Source organism: Micromys minutus (genome assembly GCF_963924665.1).
Source record: "Micromys minutus genome assembly, chromosome: 1".
Classification (NCBI taxonomy): domain Eukaryota; kingdom Metazoa; phylum Chordata; class Mammalia; order Rodentia; family Muridae; genus Micromys; species Micromys minutus.
The window spans coordinates 192,268,328-192,292,906 of NC_137969.1; the positions used below are offsets into that span (position 1 = coordinate 192,268,328).

Sequence of the window (24,579 nt, forward strand, 5' to 3'; positions counted from 1 at the left end):
TTTTTAAAATGCAAAGTTTGAAATAATCAAACAAGGGTGTGAAAACATAAGGAGCATACAATAATGGCAGCTGTAAGAAGAGGCCTTCCCTTTCTGGGTGAGAAAAAAGCATTGAGTGTGAAATACACAGTAATTTCAAGTGTAAATGGAAGCTGACGGAAATTCTTAAGCATGATCCACAGAAACTGAAGCAAGTCCAATTACAGACCATCACTGCGTAGGGGCAGTTTTGAGGGCATCAGACATGAACACCTTGACAAGTTGGTAGAGGACAGAAAGTTAAACAGTAATAAGTAAAGGGTCACACAAAAGAGCAGGGCCAGTGGAAAAGACTTGTTACACTGAGAAGTAAAGTAAACTGAGCCAACTTCAGGCTTTTGTGTTGGATGCTAGGTGACCAGAGCAAAGTGCCAAGTAGGTTAAAGGCAAGAAAAGGGTCTCATTTAGCACTCTTGTTTTCCAAGTGATCCTGTCTACATTGTAACAAGCAGCAGTGTCCCTTGGCTCTTCAGATGATGCAGATTATGAGCTGAGGAAGCAGCTCAGTTGAAAGAGGGATGACATACCACACGACACCCTGTTTAACCCCAGCATCACAGGAAATTGCACGTCTCTAATCCTAACCATTCAGTGGTAAAGAAAGTCAGAAACTTGAGGTCATTTTTGACAACAGAAAAGGTTTAGGAGACCTGCAGGAGTTTGGGTGGTCATCAAAAGGGTCATGTCCACCCTGTTGAAGACTTGCAAAAGACACTGCCTTTACAGCGCACGGGGAGCACCTTCACATTGGTACTTTAAAGATCAACAGTCCCACAAAGGAAAGGTTGAACATTCACATAGGATTATCTGTCAGGAATACAAATTCCTACCACACAACTAGGGTTAAAAAATCATCAGTGGAACTGTACAGCATTCCTTTGCTACATTTCTAATTAATTTAAAATCATTTAATTCAAGTTTCCTGACATGTCCTTTTCTTTAATGAACTCTTACGGTATCATGTTACACCAAATGGCTTTCAACTTCAGCTTTTAACAGCCATATAGGGAAGTGTTAACAAAACAGTTACTTTAATAGCTTTGTTGTAAGTAAATCAACTATTTCATGCTTAGTATCTTCTCGCGTCAAAAGTCAGAACTATTCTGATAGCTTCTAGGTAAGTTCAAAGTAAATCTGTTAATTACTAGCAGTATGATTAAAAAATATGGTGTTCTGTGTGAATCATTCTCTGGCAATTGCAGGCACTACAATGACAAAGGCACTGTGCATTAATATGCACACAGGTCCTTAACAAGCTGTGTCTGATCCAATTTAAGGTAAATTCCAGGCCGAATTACATGATACTGCCTAGAAAGGAACTTTTAGAATTCATATGTAATAAATATGTATAGACTGAATGCATGGGTGGCAAATATTAGAAACACATAAGTAATACTAAATTAGAAAAATAATATGAGCAGGAAATACTTAGGAATAAATATACATATGCATGCAATAACAATGAAAAAGGAAGTGGTGAGTTTGAAAGACAGCATGGGTAGTTTGGGGAGGAGAAAATGAAAGGAAGAAATGTAATGATATTATTTCAAAATTTTTAAATGGAAAAATGAAGGAAATGTTATGGTAACTAATCATCTCAAAGTACATTAAATTCTGTTCTCACAATTTACACTCTTATAACTATGACTTAAACAGTTAATATGATTTCACTACATATGTAGACAATTATTAGCATGACTGGACAAAAAAGAGAAAACAAGAAGTACACGTGGCAGGTTGCATGTGTCAGCATCAACTGTGGGCAGACTCTTTGAACGTAAGTCAATTAAGGAAATGACCGACAAGGTCTTAGGACTTTGTAATAACAGCCTGTGCAGTTCAACAGAGAAGCATGAAGACTCGAGCAGCTGGAAATATGATAAAACAGATACTTTCAAATTTCAGGAACCACAAAATTCATATGAGAATACAAAGATTGAAGAATGAAAAATGTGATCAGTAAGTATCCTAACAGTGTTTCTGGTCATTAATTTTAAGCTTTTTTTGTAACCCATCAAACTTAAGTTCTATGCCAAACATAAAAATGAAGCCAAATACATAAACTCAAGCTCTTGTTCTGTAAACACCAGCTCTGCCTTTATCAAAAGGATGGGACAAATCTGCTTTACTGTATCACTGAATTATAGATCAATCTGTCTGAATCTGACAGATTATTTCCAGAGGTTGATCCTTTTTGGCCTGTGTATTACACAGCAATAAAAAAACATGAATAAAAAAGGAGGTCAATTTTATATCATGACGTAATTATTTCATTAAAGATATTATATTGGGACTATAAAACGCATTTTTCTAAACAATTTTCCACTCTTCTGTTTTTCTTCTTAAAACATTTTATACAGACATAATATATATTGAAAATATTCTTCCCTATCCCAACTTCCCTCTTCTCACCCCTCCTGTTAATTCCATGAGTTTTTCATGTTCAAGTTCATTTCTACATATATTCTACATAGATATGTTGACATCATACATATGGATGCATAAAATTATATAATCTATATAGTATCTAAGAACTGCCAACAACAGAAAACCTGTTTTTGACTTTGGGGAACTATTTAGTATTAACTTAGTTGCTTAGTATTAACTCTGATAAGAGGTTTTTCAGAAGAGGACGTACAAATGGCCCCTACGCTTATGTAAAATGGTGAGTATCTCTAGCAATCAGAGTCATGCCAATCAAAACTACACTGAGACTCAATTTACACCAGTCAGAATGGCAACCATTAAGTAACAAATGGCAAAGACTGCTGATGATTGAAAGAGGTAAAGGAACAAACCATGTATGGCCTTGATAGGGAGGTAACTGGCCCATCCTCTGGGAATCAGTGTAAGGTAAGAGCCAACCTACACCATGGCTCAACTACATCACTCCACGGTATCTATCTAAAGGATAGGACTTTAACATATCGGGAAAATATTAGCACAATGTTTTACTAATGCTGCAGCATGTACAAACATAAATTTAAAGTAAAAAATTAAATTTGATTGACCTAGACAAAACTAATGCCTGTCAAGTAAAGTAATTTTTCATGACATGAAACCAATACATAAATGCACAACTGGTTGGCACAACGTATCTCAAAATATTTTATGGAAAAGCAAAAGACAATGTGTTCATTTGTTTTTAAAGTTGCTTATGTAAGATATAATCCACATGCATATGAACTGTTTACTGAGCACATGCTCTATATAGATTAGTTCACATCTATCATTCACTGTGTATACATATGACATACAGAATATCCAATATTTTAAGGTAATTTTGTTCTCTAAAAATCACTTATTACTTATTTAGTTGATGCTGAACTTCACATATTCTAATAATTGCACCACAAAGCTAAATACCCAGCCCAGATTTTACTTCGCCATCACAAAATCTTCCCACATTGTACTTGTTGGAAATGTGCACAAGACCCTGAGCAGCCTATGGTGTGCTGAGGACTGTCCATGTTATTTCACTGGACTACACAATGCAATGATCTCAGCCATGCTTCCCACCATAACTTTTTGTGGCAACGATATCCAAGATGTGTACTTTAGAAAACAGTGAAGCATTAACTACAAGCCTCATACTGCACATACTAGATGTATACATTTGTTAATCCTGTGTATCTGCATATTTTTATTCCCACACTTACCATCTCTCCACATGCCTCCATGTCCTCTTTACTCATCCAAGGTATACAGTTTTTCTCCATTTCTCTACATTCAACCTTTGTGGGGTGCACCGGTAAGTGAGCTGAGGCAGTATTCTGTCTCTGGATCTGTTCACTTCCACTACCCTCCCTGAAGTTGTCATAAAGAGCAGCATCTCCTTTTCTGAAGGCCGAATGCCATTCTACTATCTTTATATTTACCTTCTGCTTAAAAGCCAAATATTTTAAACTGTAAAATATTTGTGCTCTGACAGATATATTTATAATGTCATTTTTGGAAATATTGTTACTTCCAAATTTTCCAATGATAGAAAGCTAAAATTGACTCCAGGCTTTCTGATTCTTCATCTTTTGAGGATTGTTATGACGGACCTACTTACAACAAATCATTTTAACACTTTACAACCAATTACAATGTGAGTTTAATTTTTATTTAGTCACACATGATGTCCCCAGCATGTTTTTCTGTGTGTTTAATATTGTTTTGGTCTTGGCTAGTTCGTTTTCCTTTAGGGCAACAATCTTGAAGGTAATCAGAATCATAATTGTGGATTACATGTGGAATTTGACAGATGAGAGTAAAGGTAACTCCTAAGCTTCAGACCTTAGAAACCATGTGGATGATGCTGCAATTAGGATGCAGAAGAAGATGAACTTGGAGACTAAGAGTATCAGCAGGATAGGTAATAGTCACACTTCATTTTGATGTGAAATTAGACACTCACCTACAATAAAGCTGAGAAATGCAAACATTAAAGGTAATGTAAAGGTATGATACTGGATAGAATAACAAACAGCAAGAGTGAATACAAAACTCTTCAAGACCCGAGGTCAGAAATGACGAGAATACAGAAAATACAACTAGAGGTTGCAGTCAGCACACAGCAGAGGGTTGTTGCAAGAAGGGAAAAGTGCTGGAAAGGGGGCAGGGCAGTGTTGAGAATTGCTATCATAGACAAATGAGGGCTGTGCTGGAAACATGGGGTTAAAGTTCCAAGAGATGGGGTTAAGATAGAAACCGGAGAGGAGCAGGGAGGTGTGCAGGCAAGGACTGATGCTTCTCATTGTTAATAGCAAGCGAAATGGAAACAGAATAGAGGGGGATATGCCTTTTATTCTTAACAAAATGGAGAAATTACAGCACATTGCTAAAAAAAAAAAAAAAAAAAAAAAAAAAAAAAAAAAAAAAAAAAAAAAAGCATTCCAACAGGGTGAGAAAAGAGGAAAGAATGATAAAGTTGTGGCAGGAGGTAAGATGAGATGGAATCTAAAAATAGAAGTTGGTTTATTCTTGGCAGAGACATTTGCCAAATCAAGAAAACAGCAAATCTGGCTTTGCAGACTGGCACACACCTGTAATCCTGCAGTCCAGGAAGTGGAAGCAGGATAGAGGCCAGTATACTGGGTACCACTGAGGCCTTGTCTCAAAAAGAGAAGGAAACATCTTGGCATAGGCATTGATAAATACAATTACACCAGTGGCCTGGTCTCACCAACTTAAGAGGCTTCCCAAATAGTTTTATCTTCTGGGAAACGGGAAATAAAATTTTCATGAAGATGGCTGGAGGGGGTTTTGCAATTAATTATTTCAAAGCAATGTTTCAAGTAAGAATATAGCTGTTTACAGCCTAGCTCCTGTTTCTGCCTCTAAAACCATATCTTGATATGAATAGAGGCAAGGAAAGACCGTAGTAGCTTCTAGAGAGAGGAGTGAAAGTCAGTCCAGTGTAAACTTTAACACTTAATGTCACTCCGCTCACTCACCTGCACATCTATAGATCCTACCTAGAAAGAACTGCATGGCTTTAAAACCTGGGCCCACACTATGTGTTTTGATACTGAACAGCATTTTAGAAAATGTTTTGATTATTTTAGTTTCCTTATATTATCTAATATTCCTAAATAATTAAATTTATGCTATACAATAAAATGTCCACTAAGATTATTATTTTAATTCAGGAATCGGTTGGTCTCAGTAAATCAATGTGCATAAGATTGCTGTCAAACAAAATAAGACTTTGTTTTATTATGGTAAAAGATTAAATATAATTTATTTTGTCACCAAAAACAGATGTTTATACAATGATTATTACACAGAGTGACATATATAAAATTTTAGAGTAATAGCGTTCAAGAATATGTGCACTTGTTAAGAAATGGAAATGAATAAAACACAACACCTAAAAGACACTTTTGGGAGAATTTATCACTAAAATGTTCTGGTTCTTTTATGGAAAATGAAAAGCACATGAATTTAAAGTTAAAAATCTTGCCAAAACCAGTCCATTTATATCCACAGCAAAAGGAAATCTGAAGAACAAGACTTACAAATGATCGTCTACACAGCTTCAAATCCAGTGCTTAATACTTCTTCTCACTACTAGGGAGGACTATTTCCAAAGTTCTGTGTCTTGAGGCCCTGCAAGCCTAGCACTACATATTATGCAGTTAGCTTACTCCTGAACATCCCTGCTAAGTTTCCCTGTTCTGATTCCAGTGCTGTTAATTTACATATACAAACAGAATGAAATAGACTAATGAATACTTAAGTTCTGAAATTAATAATGCAAACTCATATTTCATATAACATTTTATTGTTTTGAAATCCTGTCACTATAGTGAAAAATCTAATACTGGTTGTAAAATAGTTATCACATCACATACAGTCTGTGATATGGTTATATATCTTTTTTTTATTGATATTTACTCTAAAATCTTAAAAACTGTGAGTGAAAACCCAACTAAGGAGACTTTTTTTTTTTAAGTACAGAATAGAGTTTATTCTAGTTATGGAGGAAGTTAAGAGGGTAGAAGAGACAGAGAAAGAGAGGAGAAGAGGAATAGAGATGTAGAGAAACAGAGGCCGGCCATGAGCAAGTGGAGAAAGAGGTGGGAAGGGAATGGAAAGAGGAGGGGTAAGGGGGAGAGCAAGAGACCAAAAGGCCAAGAAAGCAAGAGAAGAGAGCAGGAGCAAGGGGACATTTTAACAGCGGAATTCCATGGTGATTTCAACTTTGACTATGATGATAACACAATGGATAGCTGGTGAGCCAGAGCTAGGTTCACACTGGTACAGCAGCACATCTGACTCCTGCCCAGATGGCATCAACACACTCACAAATAGTGTGCTCAGTTCACAACCATCCTGCATGGTACACATGGCATGTTTTCCTCATGCAAGCGTTGCTTATAATGATTATTCATGTGACTTGGCTGTATCATAAAAACTCATCTAGACCTTTCTGGCCTTGTCTATAATTTACATGTTATTATGATTACAACCATCCATAACTTAACATTAAAAAGAAAAATCTACCACAGACAAACTAAGAAGCTAAAAATCATCGCATAAATAACCTCAAAATGTAAAGCAATTTGGGGGATTTTAGTGTCAATGTGAACACAGGACACACAAGCGTCAACTTTGTTCATATTTCTGTAGCCAAACTTTAAATCCTTTAATGGCAAGCAATTAATTTGCGGAATTTCCAGAATGAAATCTTAGCGACTTATTCACTATATCTGATCAATTTTAAATAATGGACTGATACAGATATTTGGTAGCCTAAATTCTAAATACTTCACTCCCAAACTAAAATTTGTTAAGTAATCCAGTGGAGTGACACACCGAAACTCAGCAGCCAGGTTTGTGACTAAGTTTGCTGTCACATGTCACTCTTATTCTGTCGTACTGTTTCCTGAACTAATTTGAAAATGGAGATGAAAATTCTTACTGACCCTGACATTTTAGGAATTGATATCAGTAATAGAAATCTAAGCTGTCATGAAGCTGGACTGATAAACATTCAGCACCTTTGGGTTGTCTGGTCCAGAATTATAAATTCAAGGCCATCACTCTCCTCCCTAAATCTGACAGAGGCAACATGGACATTTACAGAAAAATTCCAAGTATGTCTCTTCAGAAGTTGAACTTTATAACCCAATAAATGAATACAATTCAAACTAATTAAAAAAACTTCCCAAGTCAAAAATGTCTTCAAAATGTTCTTCAAACAGAATTGTACTTATTCAGCAGTATGTAAGTGGTCTGTATTTACATCTAAATTTGTCCCAATTATACCTTCATTTTACTTATTATTAATGAAATATTCTGAATAATTTCAAGAACTTTTAATAAAAACTTGATATAAATGGTACTTTTAAAAATTATAAAACCAACATTATTTCCAAGATGAACTCAAAGTTGAATATACAATCACTAAAGGACAGGTTTTACTACTATTTATTAAGCTATTTCTGTGAAGACTAGACAAAACTTCAAAACTATTTCTATTAAAGTACATATTTTTTCTAAAATTACTAAATATTTCAATCCTCAAACGTTTATATTATGAAATCATTTTGACATGTAATACTAGCACTGAACAAATATACTAGTATTATTTATTAATTCCTTGCAAACTACACATAAAGGCACACACACACACACACACACACACACACACACACACACACACACACAGATTCCAAAGTCAGGTTAGTAACTAGGACATTTCTACATTGTTAATTCCAACAACAAAAATATTTTTACACAGTTGAAAGTAAGCATTTCCAAAGTAAAAAGTTGGTCCAAACTATAAGTCCAAAACTACACGGTGTAAGAAGCAGCTTCTTCTTTAGAACTACAAACACTAGCATTGCAGTACCTCCAGCACGCATCTGAGATGTATGCCAGCCTAAGCTGTCACAGGCAGCACATCTACCTCATTGTCAGTCTGTGTTTTCCTGTGCAGTGCTGTTCTGTTTTTTAAACAAGATGTCAAGTACACTGATGTAGCTAAAAATGGATAAAACTTTAGAAACAAAATACCTCCTCTTATTAGAATAGGTAAATAACTCAGAAGAACTAATTTTAAATACTACTATAGACAAAACATGGTTAAAAATGTTCAGTTATATGAAGTATAAATACAAAATAAATTGTCATTCAAAAGGCAGAGTTTGGTAAAAATATAAATTTTAAAATTATTTTAAAATAATACAAACACAAAACCATAAAATGTTTTGTCAGAACAACTGTATTTGTTCTGCAAGCATTTGACCCATATTATCCACCACTTCAGAAGCAAGGCATTACATCATACTACATTAGAAAAGTATGCCATACGTGGAAACCGAGGACAGAAGGATTTTTTAAAAGCTTTTTAAAAATATTGAATTAACTCGAGTTAAACAACTGGTATTACTGAACCTAGAGTAGCCCTTAAATAAAGATTACACATGGAATATTTTATTTTAAATCCCCATCTGCTGCTTAATGTCACTTCAGATGTTCAGTTGTTAGTGCTGTTCAGCAGCCAATGATTTTTCAAATGTGGATAAGATGGTAGATTTGAAGCTGATTTCCCAATGACAAAACCAGTGTCGTGTTTCTTACAATCATTTGTAAAGTTCATTTGAAACTGATAAAAATATCAATTAAGTCAATCAATATTTTATAAACTTTATTTGCCAAGGATAAAACTAATAGTTCTCAATTTCAATAATACAATAAAATTCTAAACAGAACAAGGGCATTACAGAAAGTTCACATCAAATGAAATACACAATGTCCATTACCACTGTCACAACACAGCAGTGTCTCTGTGATGGTCTACACTTTGGGTGTCTGGATGTCATATAATTCACACATTAAAAAACAAACAGAAAATATGCATAATTGTACTCACTGTGTAAACCATTAAACTTCATAGGCTTAAACATTATCTGTACCTTTCGCATGCCACAACGCTAGACAGGACTATAACTTCCAGGAATTTAAGAACTATGGGAAATGTTTTTACATATTCGATTTTAGCAGTCAGATGTCAGATACAAACAAAAGAAACTAATCAGTTAGTAACTTTAAACATGTAAACATACAAGATATATAAGTGCACCTGTGTCAAATACAGACCTGTCTCCAGAGCTTTGCTACATGCTTGCAAAACATTTTTCATTGACATTTGTCATTCACACTTTCAATTCCAGGTTTGGCACATAATTACTTCATTAGACAATTTGAATTTCTTGACATCTCTTTTGTATTCCCAGTTCCCTTGCCTTTCCCATTGTCTTTCCTTTCTCAGTGAACTTACCTCCGGTTCTGCCTAGAGTTCCTCTACAGAAACTCAAGCCTTCAGTCTCACAATGAATCCGGCTTTCAGACAACTTGGACAGTCATCAGGACAGATTTCTCAGAAAGATATATTTATATTTATACAGACAGATTTTAATGTTAGTATCACTGGCCGTTAAATAGGAACAACAAATGTATTTTAAAATTTTTACCTATATTTGTCATTAACATGAACTACATTGTTTCTCAAATATCTATACAAACATCTATAGTGCTTATCAATGACCACTAGAAACATACAAAAACAGCAAATACAATAAGCTTCATGGTATTTTTTGGTACTTTAAATATGGTACCAACTGACAAAATCTAGCTCTTACCCAAGGAATGCAAAACTCTGCCTAGACTCTGGATATACCAGATGTATTTTTTATATTTTCATGTTTATACTTTCGGTCTCTGCTTCAAAGCACTCTTCTAAAGTTTTCCAACAAGAAACTTAAAACTTAACCCTTTAATTCCTGTCAGCTTCTCACTGAAATCTAAATCTAAAAGACTCCTCCCAAACCCTTCAAATGAGGAAAATCAACTTCTTTACAGAATTCTCCCATTAGCTGCCAAACTTTCCTAAACCATACATTAGTGAGGCATTTTGAAAACCTTGTTTCTTATCTCACTGGTTAAAAATAAGATCATCAGATAATTTTACACTTAATTCCAAGCCCAAGAGGGCACATAAGACTCCATCAAACTGTCAAGGCTATATATATGTTGGGGCTGAGAAGAGCGGGAGGGGGGGCATAGCTAGTAAAGACCTTTGACTGGCATTTTGACCCTCTTCTACAGGAGTATTTTTGGCTTTAGGAATTGTTGTTTTGTTTTGTTTTTATTTTTGTTCCAATTTTAATATATACAAACGTTCACCTTTTCAAGACTCTGAATTTTAAATAAATTAATATATATTAATATCAATTTTAAATAATTAATTGAAAGCCCTAAGCAAGTAAGTTGTATTATATTATATAGCTGGTATACATTCCTTTTAATTAATAATAAAAGTAATTTGCCCAACATCATATGGTGATGTTAAAAATTGTTCCAACAAAACTGCATATTAACTTCCTTACTACAAATAAGAACATATGAACCTACATTATATATACAATATTCAACACTCATGTTTTCCATGTTGCTTTATTACTTAGTTAATAATGATGATTGCAAAGTATATCAAGAAGAATCACTAGTGAGTCCTGGATCTTACTGCACATGTAGCCACGTAGTCCCCACTACAAAGTGACAGAACTTCATAAACTTATATACAGCCACTTCCAAACTCCCTGTTAATATTTCTAATTAGTTTATGTTGCTTATGTCAGATTATATTAAAAACAGTTTTCATTTCAGATGTGGCTTTGAAAAGTTCTCTCGAGAATGAGGAATGTCAGTTTCCTTCACACGAGACCACATGCTCAATAGAAACCAAGATGGTTTTCCCTCACTCCATTCTTCTTTCTCAATCCTTATCAGTACCTCGCCTACCCAAATTGTTCTTGTTTCTGCAGTTCCTGAGCTCAGTTCTTAAATTTTTCAGCAATTCTAGCTTTAGTCACACATTGTATACATATATAAACACACATATAACACACACCCTCTATCAAAGTAAGCTAGAAACACAAAGAAAACACTCAAGATAGATTACCTTCTATGTCTACCCTACTCTATACAGGAAACCACAATTCATTCATACATACACACACACACACACACATTTATATCTACTTAAACATCTAGTGTCACCAGTGATTAAAACACTGGGCTACTGAAAGAGCAGCCTAAAGGAAGAAGGACAAGAACCTCCCACTCCAATGGACCTTACCCAAGTATATATCTGATGAGTAAAGATTCATACTCAGGTCTTTTATCACTAAGTTTACGTTTAAACTTAAAGCTGCATAAGAGAAATCTTCAAAACCACACTAAAGTTAAATAATGTTATTAGAAAATATTCCTCCAGCATGCCTCACAAGGAAAAGTGGCAAAAAAAAGGCTAACTGACAGAAAAGTAAAAAATTTAACGAACTGGATCTTCACAAAAAAAGTATTTCAAATATAAAGTTATTAATTAGTACAGTTAGTTTTAACTCATGTAGCTTTATACTTAGTCAGATTCAAATTTCTTAATTCTAATTTTGTCTTTTTTAAAACCATTATGATTACCTAATGAAACTTGGCATACTTAGTGAAGTTTTTTTGTTGGTGTTGCTGTTTTGTTTTTTTTCTAAATAAAAATTTCTAAACTTGAAGAAGTCCTATAATCCTTGGAAGCAAAGTTTGACACAAACTTTAAAAAAAAAAAAAAAACAAGGTCCATACTGTTTTTAATGAGAAAAAAAAAATCTTTAGTTCAAAAGAAAACTAGAAGGAAAGAAAAATAGCCTCATAAACAGAGAAAATAACTAGCTATGGAAATTTAACAAACCTTATAACAGCACCATTTTCAGAGTCCTGCTGTAGGTGAATAGGAAACAACTGGTCTTGACAGTCATTTAGAGCCTATAATGTATCTTCTAGTTACTAGAAGGGCAGAAGCACTGCCACTACACCTCCACAGAAGCAAATCAACTACAAAAATACTGCTGACAACACTGAGTTTTTACCTTGGCTTTAAAAGTCAGATGTATTCATTTAAAAAGAACATACTTTCTGTCATATCTAAAGTTGAAAGTAAAAAACTAAAAATAAAAAGTCAAGTAAAATAGTGAAGTTCTGACAATACTTCAAAAGTAAATCAGAAAACATGTTCTGTTAAAAGGACAGCAGGCACACTGCAGACCCGCAGAGCATCCCAGAGGTCCTTGTCTTTCTGAGCTCTAACTCTAAGCTCTGGGGGTACCACAGACCTAAGCTCCCCATTTTCACTCAATTCCTCAAGTCCACCAATACCACAAACCCTTTAAACAGAGAGCTTCAGACTTAATACATTTCTAGTCACGATATCACAAAATATGAACAATTAAATCCAATAATTGAAGGCATTAACAAAAGACAATTTCTCAGAGTGCAGAAACACAGGGCAGGATCCCTTTAAAGAAAAAAAAAAAAGATGCTTTATAGTCAACCTAATAACAGGACCAAATAGCTGTCTATCGCTGAAGATACACAGAAGTATTAAGCAAGAGAAAATTCCAAAAAGACTACAGTCAATGAACCCAAGATGGTTGGGCTTTGGTTTTGTTTCTTAATTAGGTTTAAAGGTATTATAATGTTTTCTTGAGTATCATTAATCTTAGAAAAATTTATAAGTTAAGACAATCCATGTGACAAACTCTCAAATAAGTCCTAATTCAACTGTGAGATCTTTTAAAATAAACAGGGTTTTAAAATGTGAAATTGACCAGCACTGAAAAACTATAGCTCTACAGTATTAATAAACAGAATAGTTTGTACTAGTACATATAAAGAAAAACCTAATACTCTATATTGTTTTGTGCTACTATAATGGCTACAACATTCCTCCCCACAAAGAGGCCTTAAAGACAGTCAATCTCAATCTAATCCTAGAGCAGTAAAGTTGTAACAGTGTCATTAGCATCAGACTGAATCAGCATTTATCACCTTAAAAGGAACAAAGGGCTTGAAATCTCAGCCACTGAAGGTGTGTGATAATCCTTCCTATGAATGGCATTACAGGATTTCAAAGTAAAATGAATCTCAAAAATCTGCAAAATGTAAAGAACATATTTTCCCAACCTTGAGAAAGTATAAGCACGTCAATGAGAAAAATGTTCTCTAAAATTTAAAATTGCTGAGTTTACAGTAAAATTTACTAAAAATTACATATACTAAATAGTAAAATCTAAGAGTGCCTACAAAAAAATAAAAAAATTATAACTTTAGATATTTAATGAATAAAAACCCACACCAATTAATCTTACCTGAATTATCTTGGTTTTTTTTTTTTTTTTTAAAGTCAAAATCCTGTTTCCATCTTACCCAGTCCCATCAGCAAAGCCATGGCAGGCCCTGCAGGAGGAACAGCAGAGTAGCCATGACATGCCCACAGTGTTTGTGCGTGGTCAAGGTCTGCCACTGAAGGATGTTCATACCAGGGTTTAACATTCAGAATACTGAAATTATCTAAACCATTATCAGCAGAAACGAGAGCTTTTATAGTCTCACAGTGTTCACTCTTTCTCTGTGGTCATCAAATCTTTCAAAGTCACGGTGGAATGTGTGTGAGAAACAGTCACGTGTCACATTCACACGGTCAGAAATAATTTCTGGTATCAAAACTGAAAAAAAAACAAATCTTCATGGAAAAACATGAATGATACATTTGACCAGTGTAAATTCCAAACCTTTCCATTCCCTTGCATCAACAAGTTAGAGCCGGTGTATTCGCACCAAAAATAAATAAATTAGCAAGGCCAACAGAAATTTGGGGATACACTGCTTCCCACGTCCCTTAGGATTTCTTTTCCTGTGTTCATAGTTCCACTACATCGAAACACAGGAGCATCTTCCCAGATTCTGTTTTAATGTTAGAAACTGTTTTTCATTCAATAGCCTGTAAACACAGAAGACTGCAATAAGATGTATGTACAGATATGTGTGAGAGCCCACCAGGTACTTGTGTACATGATAGATCCCACATGTAAGTCAATATCTCAGACGGATTACGGAAATTTTTAAAAAGCAATATATGGCAGACAATTTTCTTCAGTTTGTAGTTGTGTGTTTCTTAAATTTATTGTAAAACAATATGGTAAAAGAACTTTTTTGGCAGAATTATTATATTTAGCTCTAAGATAGATTTTAAAAATATGCTATACCTGTCATGTTTGTTGGAGCACTTCAAAATCCTTTGTAAAGTACTTAGGAACACCCTCAAATTCTTAAAAGGGAAGACTGAAACCTACATGCATTATTGCTCTTATAAAACGAATCAAATGTTAACCTAAGATAATTAACAAATATTAACCTAAGATTTTTTTTTTTTAAGTACAAGGTATTTCTACTCGTTCATCGTTTTAAAATGCATTTACAGAATTTAGGCATTTAGAAAGTTAAATGCCTCTTACTTTTGTCTTACCTAAAGCTTGGGTCCTTTCTTCCTTGAATTTCCATTAGGTAATTGAAAAATCATTTCATCTACAAATATTTTTATTTTAAAAGTGTGAGAATGCTGTATTTTTAAAGCTAAGGAGGTAACTGCAACAACCTACTAATATATATATATAATTATCGGATATATTGAATATACTGAAATATATATTGAATAGCAAGTACCACTTCTTTTCTTGAATGTTGAGATCTCCACCATGACACTCAGTTGCTGAGGGTCAGGTTAATCAAGCTGCAAGACGGCTGCCATGCATTCTGAGACACGCACTGCTGTGGTTCCCACCAGTCCGTCCCAATTACCATAGTGTTCCAGCTCCAGACAAGTGACAACCAAACACTTCTCTGGAGTCATTTGTTCCCTCTGGTCTACTGATAAGTGTGAGAACCAACCAACCTCTTTTTGGAAAGAACTGCAAAGCTGAATGCACCTGCTGCAAGCTGCAGTGATGAGTCCCAGAGAGATGTTTGTCAGTCAGACCTCTGCAGATGTTGTTTAACTTTAGGCTAGAGCTGGATCCAAAGATGGAAATGAGGTGGCAATCAAGCACAAACCTCCCACCACCTTCCCTCCAGCTTCAGAATGAACACTCTACTTGCTCCTGGGGCTAAACAAGTGGGACTGAACTCTATATACTTCTATAAGAGATGCTTGTTAATTTCAGAAGTCACGATAACAGGTAGTATAATGCGTGTGATTAACAGTTCTTGTATAAACTAAAGAGAAAAATCATCTTAGACTATAACAAAATAAGTAATGACAATGATAAACAAATTGTTGAGTGCTGGTGACTGCCAGGGATGTCTGGAAATACCACATACTACTTAGCATTTCTATGCTGGGGATGATTTATTCTTCTTGGTATATTAATATCAAACATCCTCAAAACACACATATTCAACTGTTTTGCCAATTCTGTTCACTACTTTTGAAATCACGGGGCACAGTGCCCGCACAGTAATGTTAGATTATGCCTCGGGATTTCACATGTTTCAAATGAACTATTTTTCCAAACCACAGATGGCTTCAAACAACACCTTTCAAAGTGACATCCTACCAATAAGAACTGATGAAAACATCAATACTGTAAGGTAGTACTTTTTAACAATTTGCTAATTCAGTGGTAGAAGATCCAATGTCAAAATGAGATCAAAGTGAGCAGATAAAGAAAACACCCAAGGCATATTATGCTGATTTACCTTCTAGAAATGCCCTGCCACGGAGTATCTGCATTTATGATATTAATGTAAAAGGTATCTTATATGTTCATGAATATTATAGCATACAAATAATATTCTTTCACGTGTGAAAATCCCAATGGTTAAAATATGAAAATAAAGTATTAAAAATTACAATAAAGCAAAATTTTGAGCAATACTATTGCTTGTGTGAACAGTAAGTTTTCTTCGCCTTAGGATTTAGAAAAGGGAATTATAAAGTTACCCATAACAGTAGGCACTATCTCAAACATAGACATAACAAGCTTAAGATTATAGAGAAAAACGCTTTATGGCCAGCAAAGTCTCTGGTACCACGGAAGTCAGTGCTGCAGAGAGTGCGAACTATCACGGTACACCAGCCAACAAGTCCTGAGACAGAAATACTCTGTTTTCTCTACGTCAGTGTATATTGATCTTGCCTTAAAATGTGTATCAATAAATTGCTAAGATACTTTACAACTGAGATAAAAGAAAAACGTAGAGGCTGAATTGTGAGACACTGCAAGGAAAATGAGATCCACATGGCATTTACTACCAACATCACCAAAACACTTTTTCTACAAAAACATAAATGAAGTGTCCAATTTAAAATTTACTTTCTCTGATTTTTATCTATATAGCTATACAGAGAGACATATAGATATAGCTCAACTTCAACCCTAAATGTAAATAAACCACTGAATTTTACCATGTCAAAACAAAAATGGTGCAATGCAGCTCCTTCACTGAAAGGACTTAACTTACAGTCTGCTTTTTTACTATCAAAAAAAAAATTAGATGGATAAAAGATTTCTAATTTTTTAAGCATCACCTTGGACACCACTAAGGCAGAATTTGTAAAATCTAAAATCAACATATTCAAATTTCAACTTAAGCAACATAAGAAACACTATATATTAAAAATGATTCAATTTTACAACCATACATACATACATACATACTAAAACACTTAACAAAAACAACATTATATGGTAACGAAATCCTGTTTGACTGGCATCAGGGTTGTCTCCAGTGTAAAAGGACAGAAACAGATCATGGATCAGATGTTCTGATATTCAAGGCACATGAGAACATATTGATATATTCTTTATTATTCCCAACCAATGACGAATATGTTCAATAAGTTTCTTTAATAACAAACTTGAATCATATATTAAACTTTAACAGATAAAAGCCAATCTATTAATAAAAATAAAACATCATCAGATGCCAGGCAAAAGAATTTAAAAATAATACTAAGCACCCTTCTGAGAATGCAGACAGTAATTCAGCCTCTATGAGAAAGCTGCTTTTTACCTCAGTCATATCCTATGTAACCTACTTACAAAAGAATACATAAATAAGTCCAATTAGGTTTCTTTAATCAAGTTCAGAAAACAACTACATTCCTAAATCACCAATGATAAGTCTGTATCGTGTAAGATTGAGCCTTAGAGTATCAATAGATAGAAGAAGCATACAGGACACATCTACTCATGGGTCACTTTCTTCTGGTCCCAGTGATAGAAATGTACTTGTTAACTTCACATTACACAGTTCCCCTGGTCACTTCATACATGAGACACTGAAATACATACACTATTTAGCTATATAAACTTAAAATCCATGCAATTTGTTTTGTCTTCTTTATTTTGACTAAAGGTTACAAATCTTTACTCAGAAATATAGGTTTGCTTATAAGACAAAGATACAATCTGACCCAAAAGATAAACAAATTTATAGGAATTATATTAGTTCCTAATTTTTAGATGTGCCCATCATTTGAATTCAGGTGTATTAAAATGTTCCAAAAGGTGACTGCATTCTGGGTTAAACATCTTGGAGAAAGTTTAGAAAAAATACAGTAGTATCGTTACTAAGTGTTTAACAATACACTTACATTTAATTTTAAATCATAGGTAATTTGAGTAAATCTAGTAGTTTCTATAAGTTGCATTTTCCTCCAAATATACTATAACCAAAGAAGAATCAGATTTAAAAAAATGATTCACTGAAATAAACACCAGGAACGCTCATTCTGGCAGAACACGACAATCATAAATACATGTTTGTGTGCATATAGATGTATTTATCTGAGACATACAAGAATCGGCTGCTAAATCATTGCAAACCCCTATAGGATCTTCCCTGGAACTCAACGATATGAATCACGGTTTCTAATTTAGTCCATCTGAATACGTGCATACCAAGTATCTGTTATGTATAAAAAGGTAGAAAAAAAAGCTCTAAAGCTCTTTAAATAATACTAAGATCCTAGATAATTTTACAGGGTCTAGTCAAATACAAACAGAAAACACAGGATAATGTCTATCTAAAGACTGAAGATGTGTTTGTCCTAAGAATTAATTATTGAATTAAAATTGTATTTTAATACAAACTACTGAGAATTCTTAAAGCTTCCTAGAAACTACAGGGATTTGTTTTATCGTTAAACCTGGTATTGTAGCCTATACTTACTCCCACCTGTTAGAGGGCAAGAATGAGTCATCTTTTAGCTGATGCTTTAACTCATACTTGGTCAGGTTACGTCACTACATGAACAAAATTTTATTCAAAGCATTGCAGCTTCTCATCCCCCCCAAAAGAAAATGTCTTGTTATATATAAATAACATCTTCACATTATAAATAAAATAAGTAACTTCAAGTAACAAAAAAATGTAAAAATATGTGGACTAGAAACAAAAGATCTAATTCTTAGTGCACCCTTTCCAACACACTGAAAATAAACTACATTCCTGTGAAAAGGCATTTAATTTGAGATTTGGAATACCCTGGCTAAACATCAATTTTCTGTAACACCCCTATGTATCTGACAGCACCTCATGTATAATGCAGAAAAGCGTTTTCATTTTCATCTATTGACAGGATATTTAATTGGCCACTGCAGCTCTTCCTAGTTCTAGCATGTTATTAATTCTGCAATCAAGCCCTTTTGAGTGCTTTTATTTAAACTAAGTATTTTCACAATTCCACACTGATTTTTATTATAATATACCTGCTCAATGCACCAACATGAATATATTAAACTTCCCAACTGCAAAAGGAAAGTTTCCCAAGACAAGGAGAGCTATCGGCAAACTTCGGAGAGCCATAGTAAGTAACAGGTTACACGTCAGCTTAATACATTTAACATTTTCCCCAAAACTATAGTGTTCAACTAGTACAGCATCAACCATTCCAAAATCGTTTCCAGTAAAGGTCAGTTTCTAACCCAGATGGTTAGCTGTGAAAAGGAAGTCCTCCAAGGGTTGAGCCTCCCTCCCTCCCTCCCTCCGTCCCTGCCAGTGTCTGAGTACTATAAAGCTTTTGGTAGCCAAGACCTCTGAAAGCAATTCTGCTTTCTTTCCATCAGGAAAACACTAAGCAGTATAGCTCACTTCAGCAATGAATTAATATTTTTACAGTCATAACACTAAAACATCCTCCAGGAATTCCCGAAAGCTAGATCTAAGCAAAGCAGATGAGCTAAGGGTATTTATCACCAGGGGCTGCACTCTTCTTCTGTGATTTCACTACTGAAGAGACATACACGGAGAAACAGAACGGAGGAGAATGGAAAGAAAAAGATGAACCTGAAGAAATGTACAACACAAAAGGGGAAGCCCAAAAGTAATAGAGAACAAAGCAAATCCACCACCAACAAAAAGCAAAGCAAACAAACAAACAAAAACAAAAATCCAAATCCACACAATCATCCTAGGAAACCTGTGATAATCCAGCAGGTTACTGTACAACACTGTAAATTCTTCCCATCAAATATGGCTCTTAACACCAATTCTAAAACACTATTCCACTTCTTGCAAAGGCAATGTAGCAGATTTCTTATTCCAATTAGATTACTAAAGTATTTTAAATATCATAAGAGACAGCACTTGTCCTCTTTACTTTATCCAAGGCCAACAAACAAAGCAATGAAGCAGAGAGAGGTACGTAATGAATTCAGAAGTAAATGGTCCATTCTTTAAGAAACCACCCTACCCCCTCCTCTGAATTCTCTCTAAACTAATTGTCATTACAATGATGTCTGTAAACTTCAGAAGAACCACATTTCCTTATGCCAAAGGTCCAGGTTTCTATCTCTAATTTTTAAGTTTTTGTGCTAACAATTAGCATTCTGAAACAGGCAGAGAATTATATGGCCATTAGTCTAAATCACATACACAGTATATCAATTAATGGGGGGAAACAGGAACAACAATGGAAATATGCTGAAAAAAAAATCCACAATGTATACTAATGTAACATTCAAATCTCCACCATTAAAAAAAATTTTTTTAAAGACAACACACAACAGATGTAGATATTTGGTGTTTTTCCTTGGGGATTCATCAAACAATTTCTTTACCATTTCACCTACCTGGATAAAAATCTTTGGACTTAGACAGCTTGATAGTGGCTCCAGTTTCCTTTTGCAACTGAACAATTGTTTGTCCTCCCTTCCCAATTATAGATCCAGCAGCATAACTAGGTATGAGAACCTTTAGAAAGTACTGGCCGTCTTCTGAAAAATGTAAAGAAATACGTTTGATTAACATGATAATTTTAAACTTTGAATCCCCAACCCACCCTCCAGAGAGAAAACATCAGCTAAACCAATGGACATATAGTTGCAGAAAACAGCGGTTTAAAATGTTTAAGAAATAAAAACCACCAATTACACGGAAAAACAAGTGTTTACAAAATCTTTCCCGGTTTGGGGGATTCACACGTTCTAACAAACTGAGGAGTAAAATTCCAGTTGTTACTCCAAACATGAAAATCTTCCAATTCTGCGGTTACCATGGCAAAAGGAAAGAAACGGACCCTTTAACCAAACTTCAGAGATTTAGAAGATGACAAACCTTCACTTAACATACTGAAGATAGAAAAAAATCCAACACTGTATATAGTGATCCGCTAAATTTGTCTCTCATAGCAAACATAAAAGACTGCAATTAATCATTGACTATATCCGACTTTGAGTACACAAAACAACCATCTTCCCGCAAAATAGTCCACCCAAACTGTAGGGTGTATTCCAAGCCTTGAGCAACTGCCAGGGGGAAAAAGCGTCAATGTGGTGGACAGAGAATCTAAGTAATCCTGATATATTTCCGTGGCACTTCTAAGTCTACTATGATCTCGTCTAAGCTCATTAATTAAAAGACCTTAAGAAGAATCTTGCCAATACTAAAAAGCTTAGGAGTTATTTATTCTAAATACACTCCAAAGTCACCAAAGAGATAATGCTCCCTCTCCAAAAGAACCATAAAACGGAGACGGGAGGGGGGGGGGTGTCGATGAGCCGTGAAAAAGAAAAATGAAATGTTTCAGAAAATAAAGCCAACTCCATAAACTTTAGTTTCCGTCAACCTGATCACGTCTTAAATAGCAAACTTCTCGGTAAATCCAGCTCTTTACTGTGAACGAGTATTCCAAATTTTGCGATGTGCCACTCACAAGACCCCCGTCCATTTCTAATGTATATGCTGGAGATAAATTCACCTCTGCTTCGATGCATTGGATGCATTGTTAAGATGACTCCAGTGCAAATGAAGAAGCGATAGCGGTCCCGTTATAACTCATCTTCCGAGGAAGCGCAGGATGTTAACTAACAAGTCACCGTACCAGACACCCCCCTCGTATGCATACCCTTGAAGACAAATAAATGCGATATTTGTACCGACCATGTAAGTGCGCTCAGGGCATGCACTCATCAAGATTTTGCATACTACTTGTGGCCCAGAGCAAGGGGATGAACAGAGGCAAAAGTCTCCCGTGCCCCCAGCATCTGCAAGCCGCTACCCAAGTGCCATTTATTTATTTATTTGATCAGACTGTTAAATGCAGCGCGCATCTTCAGGCGGCCATCACCTCTCGCGGGGGGCGGCCCTGGGAGCGGACCCTGTCGCCGGGGCCAGCACCGGCTGGGGCGAGCGGGTCGGCTCAGAACCCCGGGTCGCCATCTTGATGAGACGGGGCCGGGGCAGGTGCAGGGGAGGGGGCGCGGGACGGCCGGCGGCAGCGGCCACGGCGCGGGAGGGCGGCGGGGACGGGGCGGGAGGCGGAAGCGATACCCACCGCCCGTGTTGGTCCTCTTGGTGCTGCCGGCTTCAGGGGGCGCTTCAAGCGGCCTTTTCCGCGAGTCCGGCGGGTCCAGATCTATGGGAACCCCCGTATGGGTCCCGTTCTGCTGAATGGGAGCTGCCGCCATCATGCTTGCAGTTCCTGCCGCTGCACCGGGAGAAGCGGCTCCCTTTTGTTTTGGCCTTTTTTTTTTTTTTTTTTTTCTCGTTTGGGGTTGCTAAGGTTTCTTTTTTTTTTTTTTTCTTTTTTTTTTTTTTTTTTCTTTAATCGGATCAATAGCAGTCTGAGGCGGCGAGCAGTGTGGCTGATGTGCTCACTGGGGAGGGGGCAGGGCGCGGAGCAGCTGCAGTGCAGTGTCGGCTAGGAGCGGGAATGGAGGGGGTGTGGGAGCCGGAGGGTGAAGAAGGAGAAGAAAGCGGCGGGCAGAGCGGGAGTGAATGAGCGGAGGAGGCGCGGGCGGCCGGGAGGAGGGCGAGTGAATGAGCGGGAGGAGGAGCGGCGGCGGGCGGCCGGAGCGGCGGACCCGGCTAACGCGGCGCTCGCTCCCGCTGCTGCCGCCGCCGCCGCTGCCTGGGCGCGTGTGCCGCCTGCGCTGCTCCGCGCCGCTGCCGCCCGCCCGCGCTCATCGTGTCTCCCGCGCGTGGGGGGCGGCGGGCGGGGGCCGCGAGGGGCCGCGACTCCCACACGCGCCGCGCGGGGCCGGCCTCCGCGCCGGAGTCTCCGCCTGCGGGGGCGGCGGGCGCGCGCAGGACGGCGGGGGCGCGCGGGGCTGGCGGGGGCGCGGAGCCGGCCGGGGCGCTCCCGCGGGGAGGCGGGGTGAAAGGTCGCGGGGCCCAGGCAACACGGCTCAGGCAAACGTCAGCGGCTTGCCGCGGAAACCGAGGGGTCCGCAAAACGCGCTAGGCGGGGAGGCGGAGCCGTGCGGGGAGTGACGGCCGCCACAGCCAATGACAGCCGAGCGAGGGAGGCGGGCGGGATCCTGGTCCAGCTGGGACTTGGTGGTGACAGTTTGAGCTAGTCCGGGAAGGGCGTCTGAGTGACCGCGGGGAGGGGTGGACGGCTTGGGCGGGAGACCAGAAACCCTACTGGGACCCGGAGAGTTCGGCGAAAGGCATTCATTAGCATCTCTAGGAGGCGGTTTTCTAGAGGCGATGTCATCAGAGGATTTCTTTCTCGCCCAGTGTGACACTGTCCGGGACTTACTGTGTCTTGGCGCCTTATGTGCTTTCGGGAGCAAGCCAGGATATAAATAAATAAAGCGATATGTGGTCTCCACAGGGACCCGGGGGCAGACCGAAGTGGCAACAGCTGAGGGTAAACGAAGCTTCGCACTGTAGGAAACACAGACGAAGGCATCTCGGCACCCACAAGTACATAGCTTCGGGCGGTTTCAGGAACCTGGGCTTCAGCCTTTCAAGTCGGAGTGGGGGGTGTGGCTAAACTAGCATTTGAAAAGACCATTGAGGTTATCTAATCAAGTCTTCCTACAGATAAGGAAAGTGACTCAGAGGATATTTTGTTCAAGGTCATGCATCAAGTTAGTACTTTAAGTCCTATGCTCGGAATCTGGGTTAGTGGAAAAGCCAAAGTCTGAAAAACTGATTTCAAACCCAACCAAGCTGTTCTGACCGTGTGTCATGGGAAAGCCCTTAACATATAGTCACTTGGTAAATGTTTACCACTGTCCATACTACCCATTGCATTCGGTACAGTCTATATAGTAGTACTGTTCCGTTTTGTGAGGCAGTTTCATTTTGACGATGTTATTGTTTATCCACACTCACCTAGAAATCATAACCAGTATACTACTAATTCAATCTCGGCTCGTTCAGACTGGGGGCACTATGTCATTCTGAACTCTGACTGCAGTAATTTAGAGACAGGTCCTTCCTTCTTAAATCCTGCAGTCCTGCTTAAAACGTGGATTGCAACTTGTTGGAATCTCTAGCCTCACACAATAGGTAGATATCATATATGTGGTATATGTTCTTAGATGTACAAAGGTGGCACGTATTCACCAGATTACTAGAATGAAAATGTTCCTTATACCAGAGAACATCACTTAAAAGATGCCTAAGCTAGCAATAAAGGAACTCCAGAGTGATTGTGTGGGATTCTAACAATGAGTGTACTGCATCTGGTGCAAGGAGAGGGAGAAAAATCAATCAGATAGATTGAAAGGAGGAATGGAAAAGAATCTGAACCCTCTCCTGGCTCAGGGTTGGAAGCACTGTCTGCGAGGCATGGGGATTTCGGTTGCTTTTAGCAGTGGTGACCAGAAGAAGACAATTAAGGAGGAAGACAACAATGATTACTGTTAGGCTCATGGTTCACCAAAAAGTGTGAAAGACACATTTGTCTCAATTAAAAAT

General features: G+C 37.2%; 1 protein-coding gene across 2 annotated transcripts in view; it reads right to left on the reverse strand.

Annotated features, from left to right (window-relative positions):
• Window positions 1-22,877, reverse strand: part of NOVA1 (NOVA alternative splicing regulator 1) — a 117,809-nt gene extending 94,932 nt beyond the window's left edge. Inside the window, exons 1-2 of one of the 2 annotated variants that reach the window (XM_080909883.1) lie at window positions 22,202-22,877; window positions 20,499-20,642 (exon numbers count right to left, since the gene is read on the reverse strand). In XM_080909883.1, coding sequence (XP_080766009.1) covers window positions 20,499-20,642; window positions 22,202-22,337 — 280 coding nt within the window. In that variant the 5' untranslated portion in view covers window positions 22,338-22,877. Of the gene's footprint in view, window positions 1-20,498; window positions 20,643-21,625; window positions 21,707-22,201 lie in introns of those variants that run through there. The other variant, XM_080909884.1, reaches the window with a different exon arrangement.
• Between the last annotated feature and the right edge of the window lie 1,702 nt (window positions 22,878-24,579).